Source organism: Pimephales promelas, chromosome 12 (genome assembly GCF_988280905.1).
Source record: "Pimephales promelas chromosome 12, fPimPro1.hap1.1, whole genome shotgun sequence".
Lineage (NCBI taxonomy): Eukaryota > Metazoa > Chordata > Actinopteri > Cypriniformes > Leuciscidae > Pimephales > Pimephales promelas.
This window is the reverse complement of record NC_142780.1, coordinates 15,586,758-15,606,769: the sequence shown is the minus strand read 5'-3', so window position 1 is coordinate 15,606,769 and position 20,012 is coordinate 15,586,758. Positions and strand designations below refer to the sequence as shown.

The window sequence follows — 20,012 nt, the reverse complement described above, 5'->3', positions numbered from 1 at the left end:
TGGGTTTGGACAAATCGTACGAATTTGTACGAGTGAGGTCGTATGAATTAGTACGATTTAGCCACTTTTTAATCACTCGTACGAATTCGTACGAATTGGTCGTGACTCGTGACATAGTGTAGATTGTTCAGAGTAGCTTCTGGCCCTGTCCCAAATGGCACACTTCATATGCACTTTTGGTCTTGTGAACTTACAATGGCTCCCGCGTACACATGTCCATGAGACCATAGGGTGTCCCATTTGTCATCTTATGTTTTGAAGGGTGCACGTGAGCCCGCACTGAAGCAAATTTAGCAAGAGGCTTTCTCCCAAGACTCAAAGCAGCGTTATGTCACAAAAGTTCTGACTCGGAGCAAGACTGCGAATGTTTAGAGTGCCATTTAGGGACAGACAACTGTGGTTACAGTTCCCTCACTGAACTGCAAACAAGTTTTCGATTTAGTCTGATTCGAAATGAACTGGAAACCGTTATAAGTTTGTGAGACTCACATTCGTCTATGTGTAATTAAGGGTACATTTGACAATGATATGCTTAAAATGGAGAAGTTTTTCCTTTGAGCTTTCCACACATGTCAAAACGAAAGGTTAATCATTCTCAAGGATCCACGAAAACGATTAAAAATGCTGTATTCTGCTGCCAGGCCATTAGATGGCGATGAATCACTGTAGACTGAACGTAATGGGCTCTATGCACGGCGGTATTTCCGGTGAAGCATTAGGGATGCTCGATAACTTCCGCCGATCGTAGAGTCCAATGCAATACCGAGAATTTATATTGAATTTTATACTCCATGGTTATACTAAAGAAACGTTAGTCACAAAAACAGATAAAACAGACACCCCTTGTTGTGTTTATGCTTCATTTTAAAATTATATTAAATAAATATAACTATATATAAAATTACATCTAAACGTATGTACGTTTCATTTCAAAGACTGGAGGACAGTAAATATTGAAGACTCTGCCATAATCCCGTTTTCCTCGGTTTTCCTCCGCTTAAATCTCCACAACCGGAAATGGACGAGCATCCTTGCGTCAAATGCGGTATTTATGCGTGCATATAGCCCATACGCATGTGCATGAAGTCATTGTCTTCAGAGATTTGCGTTTTTGTTGTTTACACGGAGACCGTTTTCAAAAACTTGCACTTTCTCAAAAGTTTGCGTTTTCAGGAACCCAAAATGCTGTTGTCGTGTAAATGAATTGCCAAAACGCATACAATTTTTAACATTTTTAATTGAAAACGATGTCGTCGAAACAGCCCCTAAAGATCCCTGATCCAACACACCTTATCAAGTGCTTCTGAAGATATTAATTATCTGGTTCAGTTGAGTTTGATCAGGGGTTGAAGAAGCCATAGGCACCAATTTATGTTTCTGCAGATTGTGTCACCTCGGAGTAACGAAGGCTGTCACAATTTGAAGACTCCTCCAAATGCGGCTTTTGTTTCTTGTGAAATGAAGGATACATCAGATGGATCCTTCGCAGCCTTGCCTACCCTAGAATTCATTGCGCGCCAGTGACAACAGTCACTGAACAGTCCTCCGGTACAGACCGTCCCATTTAAAAACGCGTCTGACCTTCGAAGTATTCAGTTGGCTCCTTTCTTCAGTCTGAAGCCCTATGCTGTTTCTCTGTTCGTCTAGAGAAACTACAACACACCTGACAGGCTTGCGCATGAGTATCATATTCTATTATTACATGTATGCAAAAACACCAACGAGACGGATCCCTCAAACAGAATTATAGAAGTTCGATGATAAGTTCTGAAGTCAAATGGAATGATTTCCATTTTTAATAGGCCGCTCTGTCTGCAGCCCCTCTGCTCCATGATCACACAGGCTGCGAATGACACTTATAGGATTGAACTGGAAGCAGGATAAAACTCAAGTCGCCAGCAGCAAGCAGAAATCACAGTCTTAAGAGTCCTCTGGGTGCTGTTCCGCTTGGCGGTGCATTCAAGCAACACTTTCAAACATGTCCTGCCCAACTAACTCTAGAGGTCCCCAGCCAAAGGTCTGCTTTATGAGCCCTGGAGCTCACACAGTCGGACTGGGAAGGCAGGCACATAAAAAAAAAAACGCCTGGCCACGGATGTCAAAGCCTCGTTTTTTTCTTCTCGCCCGCTCTTTCTCATTGTCTTTTAGTTTTACTTTTTCTGTTTACCTAGGGATCGTCTCTGAAAGCTGGCAAACGTTCTGTAAAAGTTCTCTTAAAGTTGCAAACAACATGTTCTTGTAGTAACATTAATAGAATGTTCTTTCAAAGTGTTCTTTAACTGTCTGAGAGTTAAATCTAACGTTTAGTTTAATAGTTAGCAGTGTTTCATTATAGGTGCTTTGTTGGCCTCAAGTTATTTCGTTTGAATTTCGTTGTTAGATTGCATTTTTTTTCTTAACATGTTTAATCTAAATGAAGTTTGTTATTCATTTTCAGTTTGAAAACAACAATTTTGTGGTGCATTTGGATAATGAGGAAACGAATGTTGGCTAATGGTCTGTGAAGGTTCTCTTCTCATGTTTACCTAATTTCACCAAGTGCACCATGTTCCTGGATCAACATCTTTGTTGATCCTAGAACAACATTCCAATTAACCAATCAGATTTGAGGGACAGGTTTACACTTTATGTGAAGTTTAGGCTTACAACCAGCATTAGGTGCTTTCACATCAGTCGTTTCACTCATACAGTATATTAGGGGTAACTTATGGGTAGGGTTAGCCTTAGGGGTAGGAGATCATAGACTGTAAAAAATATGGACAAAGCGTCTGTGACGTCACCCATAGACTTTCTAAAGAACAGGTTTGAGGCTGTTTATGAGGGGTATGGGCGGCGCCGTATTGAAAAATCTTGGGAAATACAAAATACAAATGTTTAGAAAGGATACAGAGGTGGTATGATGAGTTGTGTGAGATCATAGCCGAGACGTCAAATTCTACTTGGCACAGCCCGTTATCAGCTGTTAATCAAAGTTAACCGCCCTTATTTGTCATACATTTTATATCTAAATACAATCTAAACTAACAAGTTAGAAAAAAATTCACCCCCCTCGGGGTGAAAACGGACATTTTAACATGGGGTCTATGGACATTTGCTCCCTTTTGGGACCTCCCTCTAGCGGATTTTAGATGTATTGCAGTTTTTAGCACTTCCGGGTAGGATTTTTCAGATTAGAATGTTGCCGCTTGGTTGGAACAAAAGTTTTGGCAAAATCATAGTGACCTAAATATTACAAACTCAAAATCACTGCACAATTTTTTAGTGTAACATTCTTTATGACGTGAGTTAATGAATCAGCTAGTCAGCAGTGTTTCATAGTTATGTGCTTTATTGGGCTCTGTTGATTGTATTTGTCCAATCTTGTTTGACATGTTGGAAGTCATATTGTCTAAATGTTTCAGTTCGAAAACAACACTTTGTGTTTCAATGACATAATGAGGAAGTTAAACGTTCTAATAACATCGGAAACTCAATGGCGAGATTACAAAATGTTCTTAAAAACATAAAATTGTTTTTCTGAAAACCTCTTCTTTGGCCCTGACAGACTGGAGTGCAGTCAGCTCTTCCCATGGGAACCCTTATCCCGGGCCACTGCTCTTCCTCACCCTCACCTATCAGCCCGACCAATCTGACTGTGATATACAGCAGGTCCCGCACGCTGCCTGCTCTTTGAAAATCCCCTTCTCCATTCATTTACCTCGTTAAACATGAAAAGGAAGATCAATGCTGTTGGAGTCACGATAACGGCGGGCTGGATGACGCTGGCCAGTGAGACCGATAACAATTCTGTGGGTCAATGTTATGGCAACATTTCTTCCTTTTCAGTCATTGAGGGTGGAGGACTGCAGTTCTCCAAACAGCAAAGGGCGAGACGAAAACTGGCTGTCCCGATGTCTCAATCTCCAATTTTGGCTGCTTGTAATACACTGACGTCTCCTCCTGGATGAGGTCTTGACCGTACAACGTGAAACGTTGCAAAACCACCAAATAGCTTTACATAATGGGTAATGATAACCCAGCATGAGCCACAACGTCCCCATCAAGCAGTTACCACTCTTATATTTTGCTTTGCAGATATATTATATGTCTCACGATGAATCCAATGACAGAATTTCTCCATTGATGTCATGCCCATGATCTGTCAGTTAAGCAAAGCATAGTTTATTGCCAGTCAATCACAGTCGGCCAACTTGGAAGCAGCCGAACAATTGAATGGCACGCCATTTATATTTGGTTTGACAGGCAGCAAAAAATAACACCAACACCAGGCCCCAGAGAACTGGGAATGGACGTGTCTCCAAAATAAATGATTCCACACCAGAGAGGAGCCTTTACAGTTCACACTCCTTTTTTATTCGATATAAAATTTGGATCCCGGGTGGGTGTTTTATAACCCTTTCTTGAAAAGAAACGCTGTTTCCTTTACTGGCTGCCGGGATAGTCTCAGCAGTCTTGTATCACACCTTGAGTTTGGTCAAGGCAAATGGAAAGGACCACAGAAAAACACACACACACACACACACACTGATTTCATCGTCTCACGTATCCATGCCAGTCCATTGAACAACAAAAAAAAAAAAATTACTTTTCAGGATTGTGGAGTTGTTGGTCTTTCTAATGTAGATGATACATTAACACTTACAAGATAAATGTTGACCATGTTGATCAAGATGGATCATTAAAATGTATAGCGACAGGAAAAAAAGTAACATTTTGGAAGTGAATTATTAAATACTTTCACCTACCCCTGATTAATAAGTTGTTTCAACCCAAATTTGGGTCAAATATGGACAAACCCAAATGTTGGGTTAAAAATTTAATTAAAAAATTTACAGTTGAAAGTGAAAGTGTAAGTTGGGTTCAAATTTAAAATTACATTTTTAACCCAACATTTGGGGTTGTCCACATTTCACCCAAATTTGGGTTAAAACAACCCAGCATTGTTTAGAGTGTAGGCAATTATGATGTTGAACAAAAGTCAAAAATGTATATATGTCATTTTTTTTCTTGTCTTCCAAACATTTCTGTTTGGGGCGGAACTATCTATTTGTCAACCAATGACAGATGAGAGGCGTGGCCATGAAACCAGTTTGAAGACTGCCATTTTCTTTGCAAATCCGATCCATCACGTCAGTGGCTCAGAAATTACACACTTAATTTATAAAATAGGTCATATCTAGTCAGAGAGCATGACAAGTGTTTTAAACAGAATTATATTTGATAGTTTTATAGTGAGTTATATTAGGTGAACGTTCCGAAACAGTCCAAAAATATAATCAAACTTTTAGAATTGCAGACATAAAACTGGCTATCAGTCACTAACACTGAAAATTTAAGATAAGACCTGTCGCACAAGTTTAAAAAATTTGCAATTTATTAGAGTCCACCTCTCTATATTCAAACTATTTGAATCAGACATTTGAGACATAAACTACTCAAACTGAAATTCTCCAAAAACAGCCTATTTACAGGTGGCACACTGCAGTTGGATCACCAGTTCAGACTGGGAATTGTCCAGGCTCCGGCTAAGCCTACCTTGCATAATTGGTTAAACTTGACCTGGTCGCTTTAACCCAGGTTATATATCACCGTCTTGAGGTTCACTTTATCTTAACATCTTTAATGCAGACTTAGGGAAGCTCTCATGTTCACTTCAAAGCCTCGTTCCGAAAGCCTTCAAAGTCAGAGACTAAAACCTCTGGATTGCCCTTAGAATCAGAAGCCGGACTCTGGCTGAGTGTGGGAAAGTTTGTCAGGGAGCGACTGCATTTTACACTTTATGTTTGGAAATTCACTCGACAACATCTTCATTGAAAAGATTGTCCAGAGAAAGTACAGGATGGAAAATAACTTTATTTATAAAAGGTGATTTGTGACAGAAGGGAAACACGTATGGTTACAAACTGTTTGTGGCGATCTATCGTTAGCGGACAGTTCTTATTAACATCCAGTGGAAAAGACAACAGGAATGAAACAGGCCAGCTCAGGTTGACTCACAGGCTATTTGTAGACATAGTGATGGCTCACATCAATTAAACATGGTTTCCTCTTTAAGTTGTTTTTTTTTTTTGTTGTTGTTCTTTTTCATTCACAAAACATAATATCACACCAAAAGCTTGAAATAAAAAACGAGGAATACAGGAAAGATGGCTCGCTAACAAAAAAATGACAAAAGATTCTTGATCACGCAAGTTGATCTGAGCACTTCATGAAGAAAGACGGCCAACGAATGGCAACACCGCCTCAGGAAAGAACAGAACGATTACCTTTTTTTTTTTTCTACCAAAGAAACATCAAGCCTGCGTGTCGTGGTAAACACATCACGTGGGAATACGGAGGAAATGATTGGTTTTAAAAGGGGGCTCCCCCCGCCGTCTCCTCACTCACTTTGTAATTTGCCTCAACAGTAAATCAGAGCTCACTGCTGGGCCCTCTGACTTCAGCGTGGAGTTGTCCTCTCCCAGCATTCCTGCACTCATGAATCATTCTGATTCCTGGCTTCCACCAGGCATTTCCTCTACAACTCTCTCCCTCTGAAAATTCAGCAAGGAGCAGAGTGCCTTCGGTTCGGGCCACGGGAGAACAAGGAACACAGAATGTCATTCTAGAGCTTTCCAGATCGCGTTCCAACTGTTAAAGGAATATTCCAGGTTCAATGCAAGTTATTGGCATAGTATTGATTGCAAAGAAAAAGAGAATGGGGCCTCTAATAAAATGCTCAGTTTTATTAGTATAACCAGATGTAAACAATATGCTTGTTAACATGTTAATGACCATACAAATTAACTTTACAGCTCAAATAATACACTACTTTCAATAGAAGAATATTTACCATTTACATAAAATTATTATATATTATTATTGACACTTAAAAAAAATGGCCATTAACTTTTAACCTTTTATTTATTAATATATATATATGAAGAGTTCAGATGCAAAAGCCTCTAAATGCCATTTGAAATTTTCTTCTTTAATGATGATTTTTATCAAACTTGTATTTTTAAGTTCAGTAATTTCACTTAAATGGCAATGATAATTACCTATTAATTGTTATTTAAGTGAAATTACTGAACTTAAATATACAAGTTTGATAAAAATCATCATTAAAGAAGAAAATTTCAAATGGCATTTAGAGGCTTTTGCATCTGAACTCTTAATATATATATATATATGTGGCAATCAAAATTATACCACAAGTGCTGTCAATTAATCATAATGTGTACTGATTCCGGAATATTCCTTTAATTTCGTCCTTGTTGTGTGCATTTACCGACTTTGTCCCCAGACGAAAGTCTTTCAGCAAACAAGAAGCTTACTATTACGTACTGTAACATATATCTTTATAATAACATTCATATAAAGCAAAGTAAGATCTATAAGAAATCCATAGTGCCATGGGGAAAAAAAAAAAAATCACAGAAAAATCCTACAAGAGCTTTGAGTTGCAGTTTCTCAAATGTGTGGATAGAAAGTAGAAAGATTTCTTAAATTATAATTTCAACAAACAATCAAAAATTGCTTCTTAGCATTTAAAAGACCAAGTGGCCTAAAATTCTCATCTTATTCAATTATATACAAAACATACAACGTACAATACACAGATCACTTCACAAGTTCACGAATGAGACCGGTTCCGAAGCTCCCAAAGCAATGGCTCTGTGTCGTGTAAGCATGTCGCGTGTGTGTCAGCCTGTGCCTTCGTGTGCAAGTGTGAAGATGTATCTGTCGTTTCATATCATGGCTTGTATCACCATCCTCCCGTTCACCTGGTGTATGTAGGAGCTCTGCCTGTCGGCCAGGCTCTGAGGGGCCATTGTCTCATCATTGCTGGCATCGGGCTCCTCTTTGACCCGGATGACCCCCCGGTGAGTGTCCAGTGGCTCGATGATGGGTGATCCGGAGCTGCGGTTGCTGTCGGGACTGTGCCTCCTGATGACACCACCAGAGGGCGAGCTGTCCTCCTGCATGGGATGGTCATGAAAATCCTCTCCCTCTTCCTCCTCTGACTCCTGCAGGTGAACGTTCGGCTGACGGAGCTGCTCGATGGATTTCGATAGCATCTGAGGAAGAGAGATACATGGTTTATTGTTATTGGAGGTTCTGTCAACATACTTGATCGCTTCAGTCGATGAGTGATTTACACAAACAGTGTCATTTACCAGAATTGGAACAGCTAAATAGAGAGGAGGAATCTAAACCTCATGTAAATATAGCCTACGTCATGTAAATATACGGGAATAAGTAGCATACTTTTTTATATCTCCAACTAAAGCTGGATGTAAAATTAAACAGGTGCCCTTTTTAGCACATGTAAAAACCTTCAGTTATTAAGGCAGGGGGCTAATCCCTGATTTCACACAGCATTCATGACCTTGTTTCCCTCAGAAATCATTTACTGTTTCAGACTTACTTATCTGTTTTAGGGTTACAGACCATCCAAAGAGAGATTATTTGCTCTTCAGTTGCTAAAAAATAGCATTTTTTAAATTTATTAAATTCATACACTGTATGACTTACAGTATATAAATCTCTTCTATGATAAGCATGTTTTTAATTTCTGAATTAATTTATTTTTAGATTTTTGGGGGTATTACAAATGTCAAGGTGATACAACTGTCCTGATATCATAATAATAATACAAAATTTATTTTAAAAAAAAGTGAAAATTAACATTAATGTAGCATGTCATAATCTTTAATACCTTTGAAAATATAATCGTAATAATATTTGGAAGAAAAAAAGTCATGTGGTGCAACCAAACCCAAACATTATATTATATATGTCTCCTACAATGTCAAATTGATCTTTTTGTGGCAGGGCATATTTAGGTGGTAAAATAGGCGGTCTCAAAAAAATGTATGACATGTAATTATTAATTAATGATATTTGTAAAATAAACTTTTTACCTTGAAAAACACATTTAAAAACCCTTTTGAAATGAATTGTTTCCCCCTCAAAGCCTTTTTTGTATCATATCTGTGATTTGCTTGTCTGCTATAAATGAAAAAAGCTAGGTGAACATCCTACAAGTGTGGCGACTCCATAATAGAGCACATATATACATAATAGTGCACAGGGAAAATGTTTAAGACCTCATTGCATTTTTTAGAATCAACAAAGTTTTCTTGAAAATGGTATAAAAGTTTTTCAAATTTATACGACACCAACATGACTCGAAACAGGCCTATATACATTTCTAAAAATCTGTTTTAAACTATATTTAAAAAAAATCTGCACTCTGCAGTTGACTCGTTTTCTATTTAAATATGATTCACATCATTTAAACATGAAAAACAAATCAGTTAGCAACTTTCAAACTACATTCATGCAACTATTCCAGTCAGTCATGTGTGACCCTGACCAGACTTCTTCTTTTTTTTTTTTTTTTTTTACATCCCCCTGGTGACTGAGGCTATAACAATAAATAGCAAAACAAGTGCTCTCTAGGTACTTTTGATCTTCATGTCTGAAAATTGCACATGTAACCTTGAATTTCCCATAGCACTCTCAGCAGCAATAATAAGGCAGATCAATCTGCAAGCTCCCGCTAACAATGGAGTCTTTCACAGCGCGAGCCTCCCGTGTCGCTAACCTTGCATGCGCGGCAGAATAATTGCACTTAAACGGATGGCCAGGTCACGGCTGCTGGTGCACAGAAACACAAATATTTCCTCAAGGGAACAAAAGTATGTATTCTATCCACTTTGGTGCACATTTGAACTTGTCCCTATGCAATTTTGTGGTGTTAGCATGCAACTGATGCCTTAAGCTATGCTAATTCATACGCCGCTTCTGAACCCAGTACATGTTTTCCCCCTCACATAATGGAGATGGGCTGTCCAACTTTAGTTCCCATGTGAACCCAATGGTATTTCAAGGTAAATGTGTTTTATGATGACAATATAATCATTCAGCTTCATCCTCATCTTCCCATGACAGCACTAAGAGCATTCTTGGTTCGGTTCGCTTTCATAAGGCAAAATGTTTTGATGTGGATCCAAGTGCGATTGCCATGATCAAATTTGCCTAAACGAACCAAACTAAGGGAGAAAACGTGCCAGGTTTTGAAAAACAAATTCTCCAAATGAGCCAGGTGAGAAAACCCCTTAAAATCAGTTGGCTAAATGTTTGTACCTTGTTGATGTGGATCTGTTGCTGGTACTGTTTCTGCTTCTCCAGGAAGTTCTGATGTTGCTGCTGAATCACAAGTTGAGCGAGTGTGCTCTGGGGCAGCGGAGCAGATTGGGTGCGGTTTAAGGGCCGGTGACGAGGCAGTTTGGGTCGGGTGCTGCTTGGAGAGCTTTCCATCATGGCCAGCGGAGAGGGAGGATGCACAGGACTCTGACCTATGTAACAAAACGTACGCATCTGGTAAATATAAATGTATAGACAATGTTATATTGTTTATGATGTGTTTATAATGAATAGATTTAGGAATACTAAGAAGGTTACTGTATAACTTTAAAAAATTAATCAGGGAAACTTCAAGGGTAGTGAAATATATCCTAGGTCGACAAAGACCTAAGGTATGCGTGTAAGGGTTAATGACACAATCATAATCTTTGGGTGAACTATTCCTTAAAAAAAAAAAAAAAACTTAAGGCCATAAGCTGAAAGGTTACAGGTTCACACCCCACAAGGGACAATCTTGAGCAACCAACGTTGTGCTGCTGATCAAGGCACTTAACCCCATGTTGCTCCGGGGGGCCTGTGCCCCATCTATCAGAAATCTACAGAGTTATACTATTATCCCTGTCCCAAAAAAGGTTAGATGTAAGGAGAATACTCATCGTCCAGTAGCACTCACTTCAATAGTAATGAAGTGTTTTGAGAAAAATATGATTCATTTTGTAAAAACAGAGGTTAGTGATCTACCAGACCCATTTCAATTTGCATACGAGGTACAGATGATGCTGTTATAGCTATTACACATTTTATAAATAAGCATTTAGAGGATCCAAGCTCGTATGCACGTCTTTTATTTGTAGATTTTAGTTCAGCTGCAGTCGTATCTCTTAAGGTTGAGTGATTTTAAAGGAGTAGTTCACTTTTAAAAAAACTTTTGCTGATAATTTACTCACCCCCATGTCATCCAAGATGTCCATGTCATTCTTTCTTCAGTCGAAAAGAAATTAAGGTTTTTGATGAAAACATTCCAGGATTTTCTCCATATAATGGACTTCAATGGGAACCAAACGGTTCAAGGTCCAAAAGACAGTTTCAGTGCAAACTGTTCCAAGGGCTTTAAATAATTTCAGACGATGAATAAGGGTCTTATGAAGCGAAACGATCGCTCATTTAAAAAAAAATAGCAAAGTTTAAGTTTTATAAGCTCAAATGGTCGCCTTGCTCTGTTCTGTGATGCGCGTTCATGACTCTCCTGTTCGAACTCGTTTATCAAAATGAATGAATCTTTTTTCGTGTCATTTGGTTCATTAAACGAACGAAATGAACGAGTTGACTCTGGAAAAGATTTGTTCATTTTGATGAACGAGTTTGAAAAGGAGAGTCACGCATCACAGAACAGAGCAAGACGACCAATTGAGCTTATAAAACTTAAACTTAGTTTGTTTTTTGTTTTTTAATGGGTGATCGTTTCGCTTGATAAGACCCTTATTCATAGTCTGAAATCGTTTAAATCCCTTTGAACAGTTTGCACTGAAACGGTCTTTTGGACCTTGAACCGTTTGGTTCCCATTGAAGTCCATTATATGGAGAAAAATCCTGGAATGTTTTCATCAAAAACCTTAATTTCTTTTCGACTGAAGAAAGAAAGACATGGACTTCTTGGATGACATGGGGGTGAGTAAATTATCACAGCAAAAGGTTTTTTTTAAAAGTGAAATACTCCTTTAAAGTTCATCCACTTATTATAAAATGATATTATTCCTTTTTGACCAATCATAGGCAGTGGGTACATTATCTGAATTCAGAACATTGAGTACAGGAGCCCATCAGGGTTGTGTTAGTTCACCGGTTTGGTTCACTTTGTCTACTAATGAGTGTAGAAGGCAGTTTTCTAATAATCACATCATTCAATTCTCAGATGATACTGCAATTTTAGGTTTATTGAAAAAGAAAGAGGACATTGGTAGGTTTGTAAACTGGCGTGAGGACAACCACCTTGCTCTGAAGGCCAATAAGACAAGGGAGATGGTGTTTGACCCTAGAGGAGTTGGTGATCACAGACGCCTGATGAAATCATCATACAGGTGCCTTCATATAAATATCTTGGGGTCTCTTTTGATAATTCACTGACATGGAATATTTATGTAGATAATCTTTGTAGTAGGTTACAACAAAGGTTGCACTTCCTACGTTGCCTGAGACTTTATGGTGTGGACCAAGGGTTTATGATCATTTTCTATCAGGCAGTCTTTGAGAGCTTAATTAGATGTAGCATTGCAGCCTGTTTGGTAATGTGTCCGTACAACGTAGAACTAAACTGTTCCGGATGATCCACACTGCTTGGAAAATTATTGGAGTGAAAAAACAGACATCATTACGGACTATTTATGAACATGCTACTTTAAAGGAGTAGTTCACTTTTCAAAAAACTTTTGCTGATAATTTACTCACCCCCATGTCATTCAAGATGTCCATGTCATTCTTTCTTCAGTCGAAAAGAAATTAAGGTTTTTGATGAAAACATTCCAGGATTTTCTCCATATAATGGACTTCAGTGGGAACCAAACGGTTCAAGTTCCAAAAGGCAGTTTCAGTACAAACTGCAAACTGTTCAACGAGCTTTATAATGAATCTTTTTCAGAGTCAATTCGTTCATTTTCTTTGTTTAATGAACCAAATGACTCAAAAAAAGATTCGTTCATTTTGATGAACGAGTTCGAACCAGAGAGTCACAAACGTGCATCACAGAACAGAGCAAGGCGAGCATTTGAGCTCATAAAACTTAAACTTTGTTATTTATTTTATTTATTTTATTATTTATAGTCATTCTGGAATCGTTGAAAACCCTTTGAACAGTTTGCAGTTTGCACTAAAACTGTCTTTTGGACCTTGAACCGTTTGGTTCCCACTGAAGTCCATTATATGGAGAAAAATCCTGGAATGTTTTCATCAAAAACCTTAATTTCTTTTCGACTGAAGACAGAATGACATGGACATCTTGGATGACATGGGGGCGAGTAAATTATTAGCAAAAGTTTTTTCTAAAGTGAACTACTCCTTTTACACAAGCTAAAAAGATTTTCGGTGATCCACTCCATGTTTTGTACAAAGAGTATGAGCTGCTGCATTCTGGGAGGAAGTTTAGGGCTCCTCGCTGCATATTGAATAGAGTTGAATTGACTGCAGCCCAAGACAAATTTCCCCCTGTGGGATAATAAAGTTTTACCTCCTTACCTTACTTTACCTTACCTTACCTGTAACTTAACATTGCCATCTGAAAGCCATTGAAATAAAATGTATTATATTCTATTGACCTAGAATAGAGAGTTCTGAAGTATTCTTGTTATGTTCTCACCAGTAGAGAGGATCTTTTGGTGGCGAAGTTGTTCCTTCTGGAGGAGGTGCTGCAGGAGAGCTTGGTGGCTGCTGCTCACTTTGGTCTCCATCGCAACAGACAGGGGAACTGGACCCAGAAGGTGCGTGGGCAAACCCTGAATGACCGCTGATACACCACCAGCCTCAACATGCTTCTCCTGAAGTCCTAAAGCAGCCTGACAGGTCACAGAGAGAGGACATGGTCTTTTTTTTTTTCCCCCCTTGCAAAAGTTTTGAATATACTGATTCAAACCTCAATGTGTGCGATGATAAACAAGAGATCACGTATTTATTTTGTCTTGAATATAGCATTAGCCAAATACAGACAAATTTATTCAGGTTTATTTAATTTTCTTGGGTAAAGAGCAAAAAGATATTTAAACTGCAAATTAACTGAAGATTAAACATTTTTTTGGACCTACATTTAATTATCCTGGTTTGGCTGGACTTTAAACAGCAGTAATGGATGAGGTGCATGGGGAGGGCTGGAGTGCAACTGACACCAGACACTTAAGCACAATATTTATCTAAGGCCTATAAAATCCCCCAAGGTCAAAGGCCAGCACCCTGAGGCTACACATATCATCCAGCCAGCCAGTGATGGCTAGTCTTTCAACAGTCAAAGCAATATGCAGCTGAGCCAAGGCCATAAACTAGATTTCTCCTCATTTATCAGCGTAAAAAAATCCCCATAAAATTAATTAAAAGTTAATCAGTTTTGGATGACAAGAGTTTGAAAGAGACATTCAAATTAAAAATCTGATTTAATCATTAGTCTTTTATTTTGTATTTCATAAAATATTAGAAAATATGTCGTTTTGCAGATCATCTTCATAGTTATTTTGAACAGTCTTGATCACTAGATATATATACAGTATACATCTATGTATATACAGTATATATATATATATATACACACACACACACACACACACATGAACGTCCTCTGTACTCATTACAGTCTAATTCAGTGTGTTATGTTATTCATGCCGAAAATCCAGACTTTTATGAATGAAGATGTCATTATTTCACTTGCTAGATGAAATGAACTAATTTAACAATTGATGGTCTTTACAAATGAACTGTATCGACACTGAACTGACTTTGAACTGTTTTGAAACAATCTGTATCGTATAAAGTGCTATATAAAAAAAAGGTTCCTTGACTTACACTGATGGGAGAGGAGGCAGCCGGGAGACCCAGGGAGATATTGGGAAGTGATGGAGACGTATAGAGATTTAACATAGACATTGAGCTTTCGGGCCCCAATAACTTCGACTGTGACGGCCACCGCTGTGATGGAAAAAGAGAGAGAGGGGAATGGAGGAAAGGGAGAGAGAAAAAGAGATATTTTGAAATCCCACTATGGACCATTGGAAAGCGCAACAGCAACAGAACAATAAACGTTAATGTACTAAAACGAATGACGGTTTTGTTCCTGCCACAGCGGAGCTGTATGAGCTCAACGTGGAGGATGTAAAACCAAGGCAACGGAGAAACCCACATCTCTATCATTTCACGAACTGTATTCCACTGATCAGTTTTCGACTGTACTTCCTCCACCAGCATGTGGCAGAGAGGCTGTACTGTTTATCCTTCAATCCCTCCTGCTTATTCACTGACCTGTATGTGGATATCCGGCCTTATTTGACCCAGGGGACCAGTTCCCTCTGAAAGAAGATACCCAATGTAACGGATCACAAACACGGCTCGCTTTCGAAACTGGCGCGCTGTCTGCGGGTAGCAACTCGACCCAGTGGTCCGATCCATGAGACGTCAAGCTTGTGTCAATACAATAGCGATCGGGCGTGTTTGTGTTGTTAGCGTGTCTTTGGCTACCAGCGGCTGGTGGATCAATTAAGCTCAACCACCCACCACCTCGACCCTGGATCACAGCGCAATAAGCATTCCTTCTCGGCTATTGCATTGGAGGTCCATGGGAGTGTAAACAGTGGTGTTAAAGAATAACACAGCTGCTAAGCTGAGGCTTCACAGAGACATGTCACATTTGCCCAGAATACACCTCTTTGTGAGCAAAGTCCACAGGGACCTGGAGGAACCGAGCCGTGAAGCCACCAGGAAGTGAGCCAGGGGGAGCTAATGAACATTTTGGGTTCAATACGTTATGCTCAATCGGCAGTAGGGATTCGCGATTTGGAGAAGAAAATATGTATAATCGCGATTTTTTTTTTTTTTATAAAAATCTCTAAAAAGAGCTTGTTTGAAGGGCTGAGTACTTTTTACCCAAAATTTTGTGATCATAAATTAATAATATTATGAGATTATTATTGTTATTATTAGCTGCTGACATATAAACGAACACAGTGTTGCGCTTCACCTTTAAACACGCAGCGCATATATTCATTTCATTAAATAGCAGCCAATTTAAAATCTGACATTCTTTAATTTATAAAAGCTCTTCATAAAAAATCAAATAAAAACTCATCTTAACATATATTTTTTTTATATTTAACTTGTGCTCATACTTTTGAGACAGTGAGTTTTTTAACATTTACAAATTTGTAAACCAGAATTTAGATTTTTTTTTAAAGAAATGGAAGGTCAAAATTATTTTTGTGGTGATCAACATAACAACAACAGTGCTGTCGATTGAGCATAACTTGTACTGAACCTGGAATATTCCTTTAAAATGCAGGCTGTATTGAAGGTGTAAATGTCTGGCTCAGATGTAATGTCTGTAGCTTTGTTTCAACCAGTATCTGATCTACGCTTTCTTGCCCTGCACTTTACGAGAGCCGCAGGCAAAGAAAACCACATAGCTGTGCCAGTAAATGTTAGCGGTTATAGAGCGGGAGTTTGTGGGAGGAAGTGAACTGACTCTTTATTGTCTGTGCTGGGAGCCGTTTTCATTGGACTGCGACGGACAAGCAGGTCACATGCTGTAGAGACAGAGTTCTGTTTTCATAGCTGCACAAGGACAGGCTGGGTTTGTGTCGAGGAAACGTATGGGTGTGGCCTGGTGGCCATCAACTTTTCTTTAAGTCGTACAGGGTCTAATCTTTCAGGAAAGCTTTGATGAAAATTCTGAGAGAAACCTAAACTGTTAGGGTTTTGTACCTGTAATAAAACATGTTTAATGTAAGTACCTCAGTGCGTGTGGTGACTGGTAATGAGGAGGGTCCGTTTTCAGCCCCTAAGGCACTGCAGGCCCCGTTGGGTGAACTGGGCCCCGATCCTGGTGCACTGCTACTGGCTGTGGATTCTGGGGAAGATTCAATTAAACAGACATAAGTTCAAGTGTATACATCATTGGCATCATCATTTATATACTGTACAGATCTATATATATATATCAACAAAAGTTTTCAACTAAGTATATTTTACCTGCAATTTTCAAGGTAAAAGAATTTATATATATATATATATACACACACACACACACACACAATTATGTAATCAGATTGCAAAAATTAAACTTGTAATAACAAGTACTTAAGTACTTGTAATTGAGATTACAGTTACTTTTTATGGATCTTTTTATGGACTTTTATGGATCACATTATTATATATTATTCCCACAATGGCGAATGAATTTTTATTTGTTTATTTAAAAAGATTTATTTAAGTCATTCAATATATATTAGATTTTTTTATGTACTTTAAAATAAATGAATAAATCCAGGCAAAAAAGTGCTGTCAAATCGATTAGTCATATCTTCTACCATCTTCTACTATAATGTGTGTGTGTATATACAATTATGTGTTTCTTACAATATATATATATATATATATATATATATATAAAATTTAATAATAATTATACACACATACAGTATAAATATGTGAACACACACTTTTAAGTTAGATGCGATTAACCACGATTAATCGTTTTGACAGCACACAAAAATCCATGTTATGTCATTGATCCATCTCTCTATGTATTATATGAGAAACTGACTGGCATCTGGCAAACAGCAATAGAATGATATCACATTTCACATCTTTACATAAGATTTACTGGATGACAATCTTCCCACTGTGTTTTTCCAAACCCAACCACCAACTGCTGCCACTGATACGTTATAAATATACATAAGCGACTGAAATACCATGGAAAAATCATTCAACCGGCCAAGGCTCCAAACCACATTGGATGGCACTCCGGATTACACCTGCCAGAGCGGCCGTTACATAATAACACTGAGCTTCACAGACAGTGGATGCCAACCAGTAGGATGTCTTATTGTTTATGCCCCAGGTATATTGTCTAATGTGAGATGCATTATGGGACGGCACTCCTACCCAGAAGCTCCAGGGCTCTCTTTTTGTAGGGTGTCATGATGCTCCCCTCCTTTCTCCTGAGAAGTGGGCTGCTCCTCCTCTCTGCAACCTTCTGCTTTAACCTGGACCGCACCTTTAGATTGGGCTCTGAGACTGAAGAGAAAACAGTGACACATTTAAATCAAATATTCCCAATCTAAAATCGACTTTAGATTCTATGCTTTATTTAGCTAAGTGTTGTCACGGAAATGTTTTGATGTATTTGTAGCTGTGCCTGTTAGTAAGCAGGAAAGGGGAATCCACAGTGTGGTGTAGTAGCATTCCTGTGCTGTGATGTTGTCGGTCTGAGATTAGATCTGTGGGCATTTAAAGGCTGTTTTCAAAGAGTTCAATCATCACCTGGAGTAAATTAGGCTGAGTAACACAAAGGTTTGACATACACTAACCATCAAAAGTGAATAATAATAATAAAATATATAAGAAAGAAAGAAAAATGTTGGAATGGATAATGTTTGAACATGGTAAAATAGTAATTTATAATATTAGTTTGGGCTCAGTAGGTTTTTTTTATTTATTTAAAGAAATTAATGCTTTTATACAGCAAGGACATATTCAAGTTATTAAAAGTGAAGACATTTATAATGTTTAAAAATATTACTATTTCAATCTTTATTCTTCAGAGAAGGTTTCCACAAATTCATTTTTAACATTGATAATAACAAATCAAACCAACATTTTACTGTATTTTAGTTGAACAATTTGTTATTATTAATGCAAATATATTATTATATTAAGATTTGAATAATATAACATTTTTAAAAATACTACAATAATAGTCACGGCAACTTAAATTGATATTATTAATCCAACTATTAAGATTATTATTAAGCCAATTTTATGGTTTTTAGTTGAGTTTTTTATAGCGAGTCTCTGTACAATAGTAATTAAATTAATAGACAATGTTGGCAGATGTTTTGGCGAATTAAAGTAACATGTCTTCTATGGAAAATCATATTAATTCAAAACATATAAAAAAAAATTCGACAAAAAACTATTTACATCATTATATTCAAATTACACCCAATGGAGCATTTTTTCATCATTTAAATACCGTTGGAATTATGGAGAAGTGTCTGTTTTGCATGACTGTAATCTACGGGCAAGTGTTTCTAAACAACTCCCTGATGGGAAGTGAGTGAGTAAGTCAGCCACACATTCAGTGCCTCCCTTTGGAAAACACCCACATCACAACTAGCAGCCAGAAATACGGAAATTTTGTCTCATTATTATAAGTGATGTTTTATTTTTTTCCACCATCAGTTCCCCATTGTGCAGTAGTACCACCCAGTGAGCAACTCATTATGTTGATCAGTGGTTCTCAACTGGTTTTGCTTCACATCCCCTATATATATATATATATATATATAATCCTTTAGGTGAGTGTATATGTGTGTATGTGTATATATATACACATACACACATATACACTCACCTAAAGGATTATTATGAACACCATACTAATACTGTGTTTGACTGCCTTACTTCAAAGTGGCATTGATTCAACAAGGTGCTGAAAGCAGTCTTTAGAAATGTTGGCCCATATTGATAGGATAGCATCTTGCAATTGATGGAGATTTGTTGGATGTTGGAGATTTGTTGGTTCCACCACATCCCAAAGATGCTCTATTGGGTTGAGATCTGGTGACTGTGGGGGCCATTTTAGTACAGTGAACTCATTGTCATGTTCAAGAAACCAATTTGAAATTATTCAAGCTTTGTGACATGGTGCATTATCCTGCTGGAAGTAGCCATCAGAGGATGGGTACATTGTGGCCATAAAGGGATGGACATGGTCAGAAACAATGCCCAATTGGCACTAAGGGGCCTAAAGTGTGCCAAGAAAACATCCCCCACACCATTACACCACCACCACCAGCCTGCACAGTGGTAACAAGACATGATGGATGTTCTCATTCTGTTTACGCCAAATTCTGATTCTACCATCTGAATGTTTCAACAGAAATCGAGACTCATCAGACCAGGCAACACTTTTCCAGTCTTCGACTGTCCAATTTTGGTGAGCTCTTGCAAATTGTAGCCTCTTTTTCCTATTTGTAGTGGAGATGAGTGGTACCCGGTGGGGTCTTCTGCTGTTGTAGCCCATCCGCCTCAATGGTGTGTGTTTTGTGGCTTCACAAATGCTTTTCTGCATACCTCGGTTGTAACGAGTGGTTATTTCAGTCAAAGTTGCTCTTCTATCAGCTTGA

The 20,012-nt window shown here is 38.1% G+C and overlaps 1 protein-coding gene across 4 annotated transcripts in view; it reads right to left on the bottom strand.

Moving 5' to 3' along the window:
• Window positions 1-5,835: 5,835 nt before the first annotated feature.
• Window positions 5,836-20,012, bottom strand: part of hdac9b (histone deacetylase 9b) — a 67,354-nt gene continuing 53,177 nt past the window's right edge. For 3 of the 4 annotated variants that reach the window (XR_016145704.1, XR_016145705.1, XR_016145706.1), the window contains 7 exons: window positions 17,767-17,898; window positions 16,611-16,726; window positions 14,674-14,796; window positions 13,484-13,679; window positions 10,135-10,346; window positions 6,188-8,060; window positions 5,836-6,154 (listed from right to left, as the gene is read on the bottom strand). Coding sequence is in view for 1 of the 4 variants with exons in the window: in XM_039694364.2 (XP_039550298.2) it covers window positions 7,731-8,060; window positions 10,135-10,346; window positions 13,484-13,679; window positions 14,674-14,796; window positions 16,611-16,726; window positions 17,767-17,898 (1,109 nt within the window). In the remaining 3 variants the exon portion in view is untranslated. Of the gene's footprint in view, window positions 8,061-10,134; window positions 10,347-13,483; window positions 13,680-14,673; window positions 14,797-16,610; window positions 16,727-17,766; window positions 17,899-20,012 lie in introns of all 4 variants that reach the window. The other variant, XM_039694364.2, reaches the window with a different exon arrangement.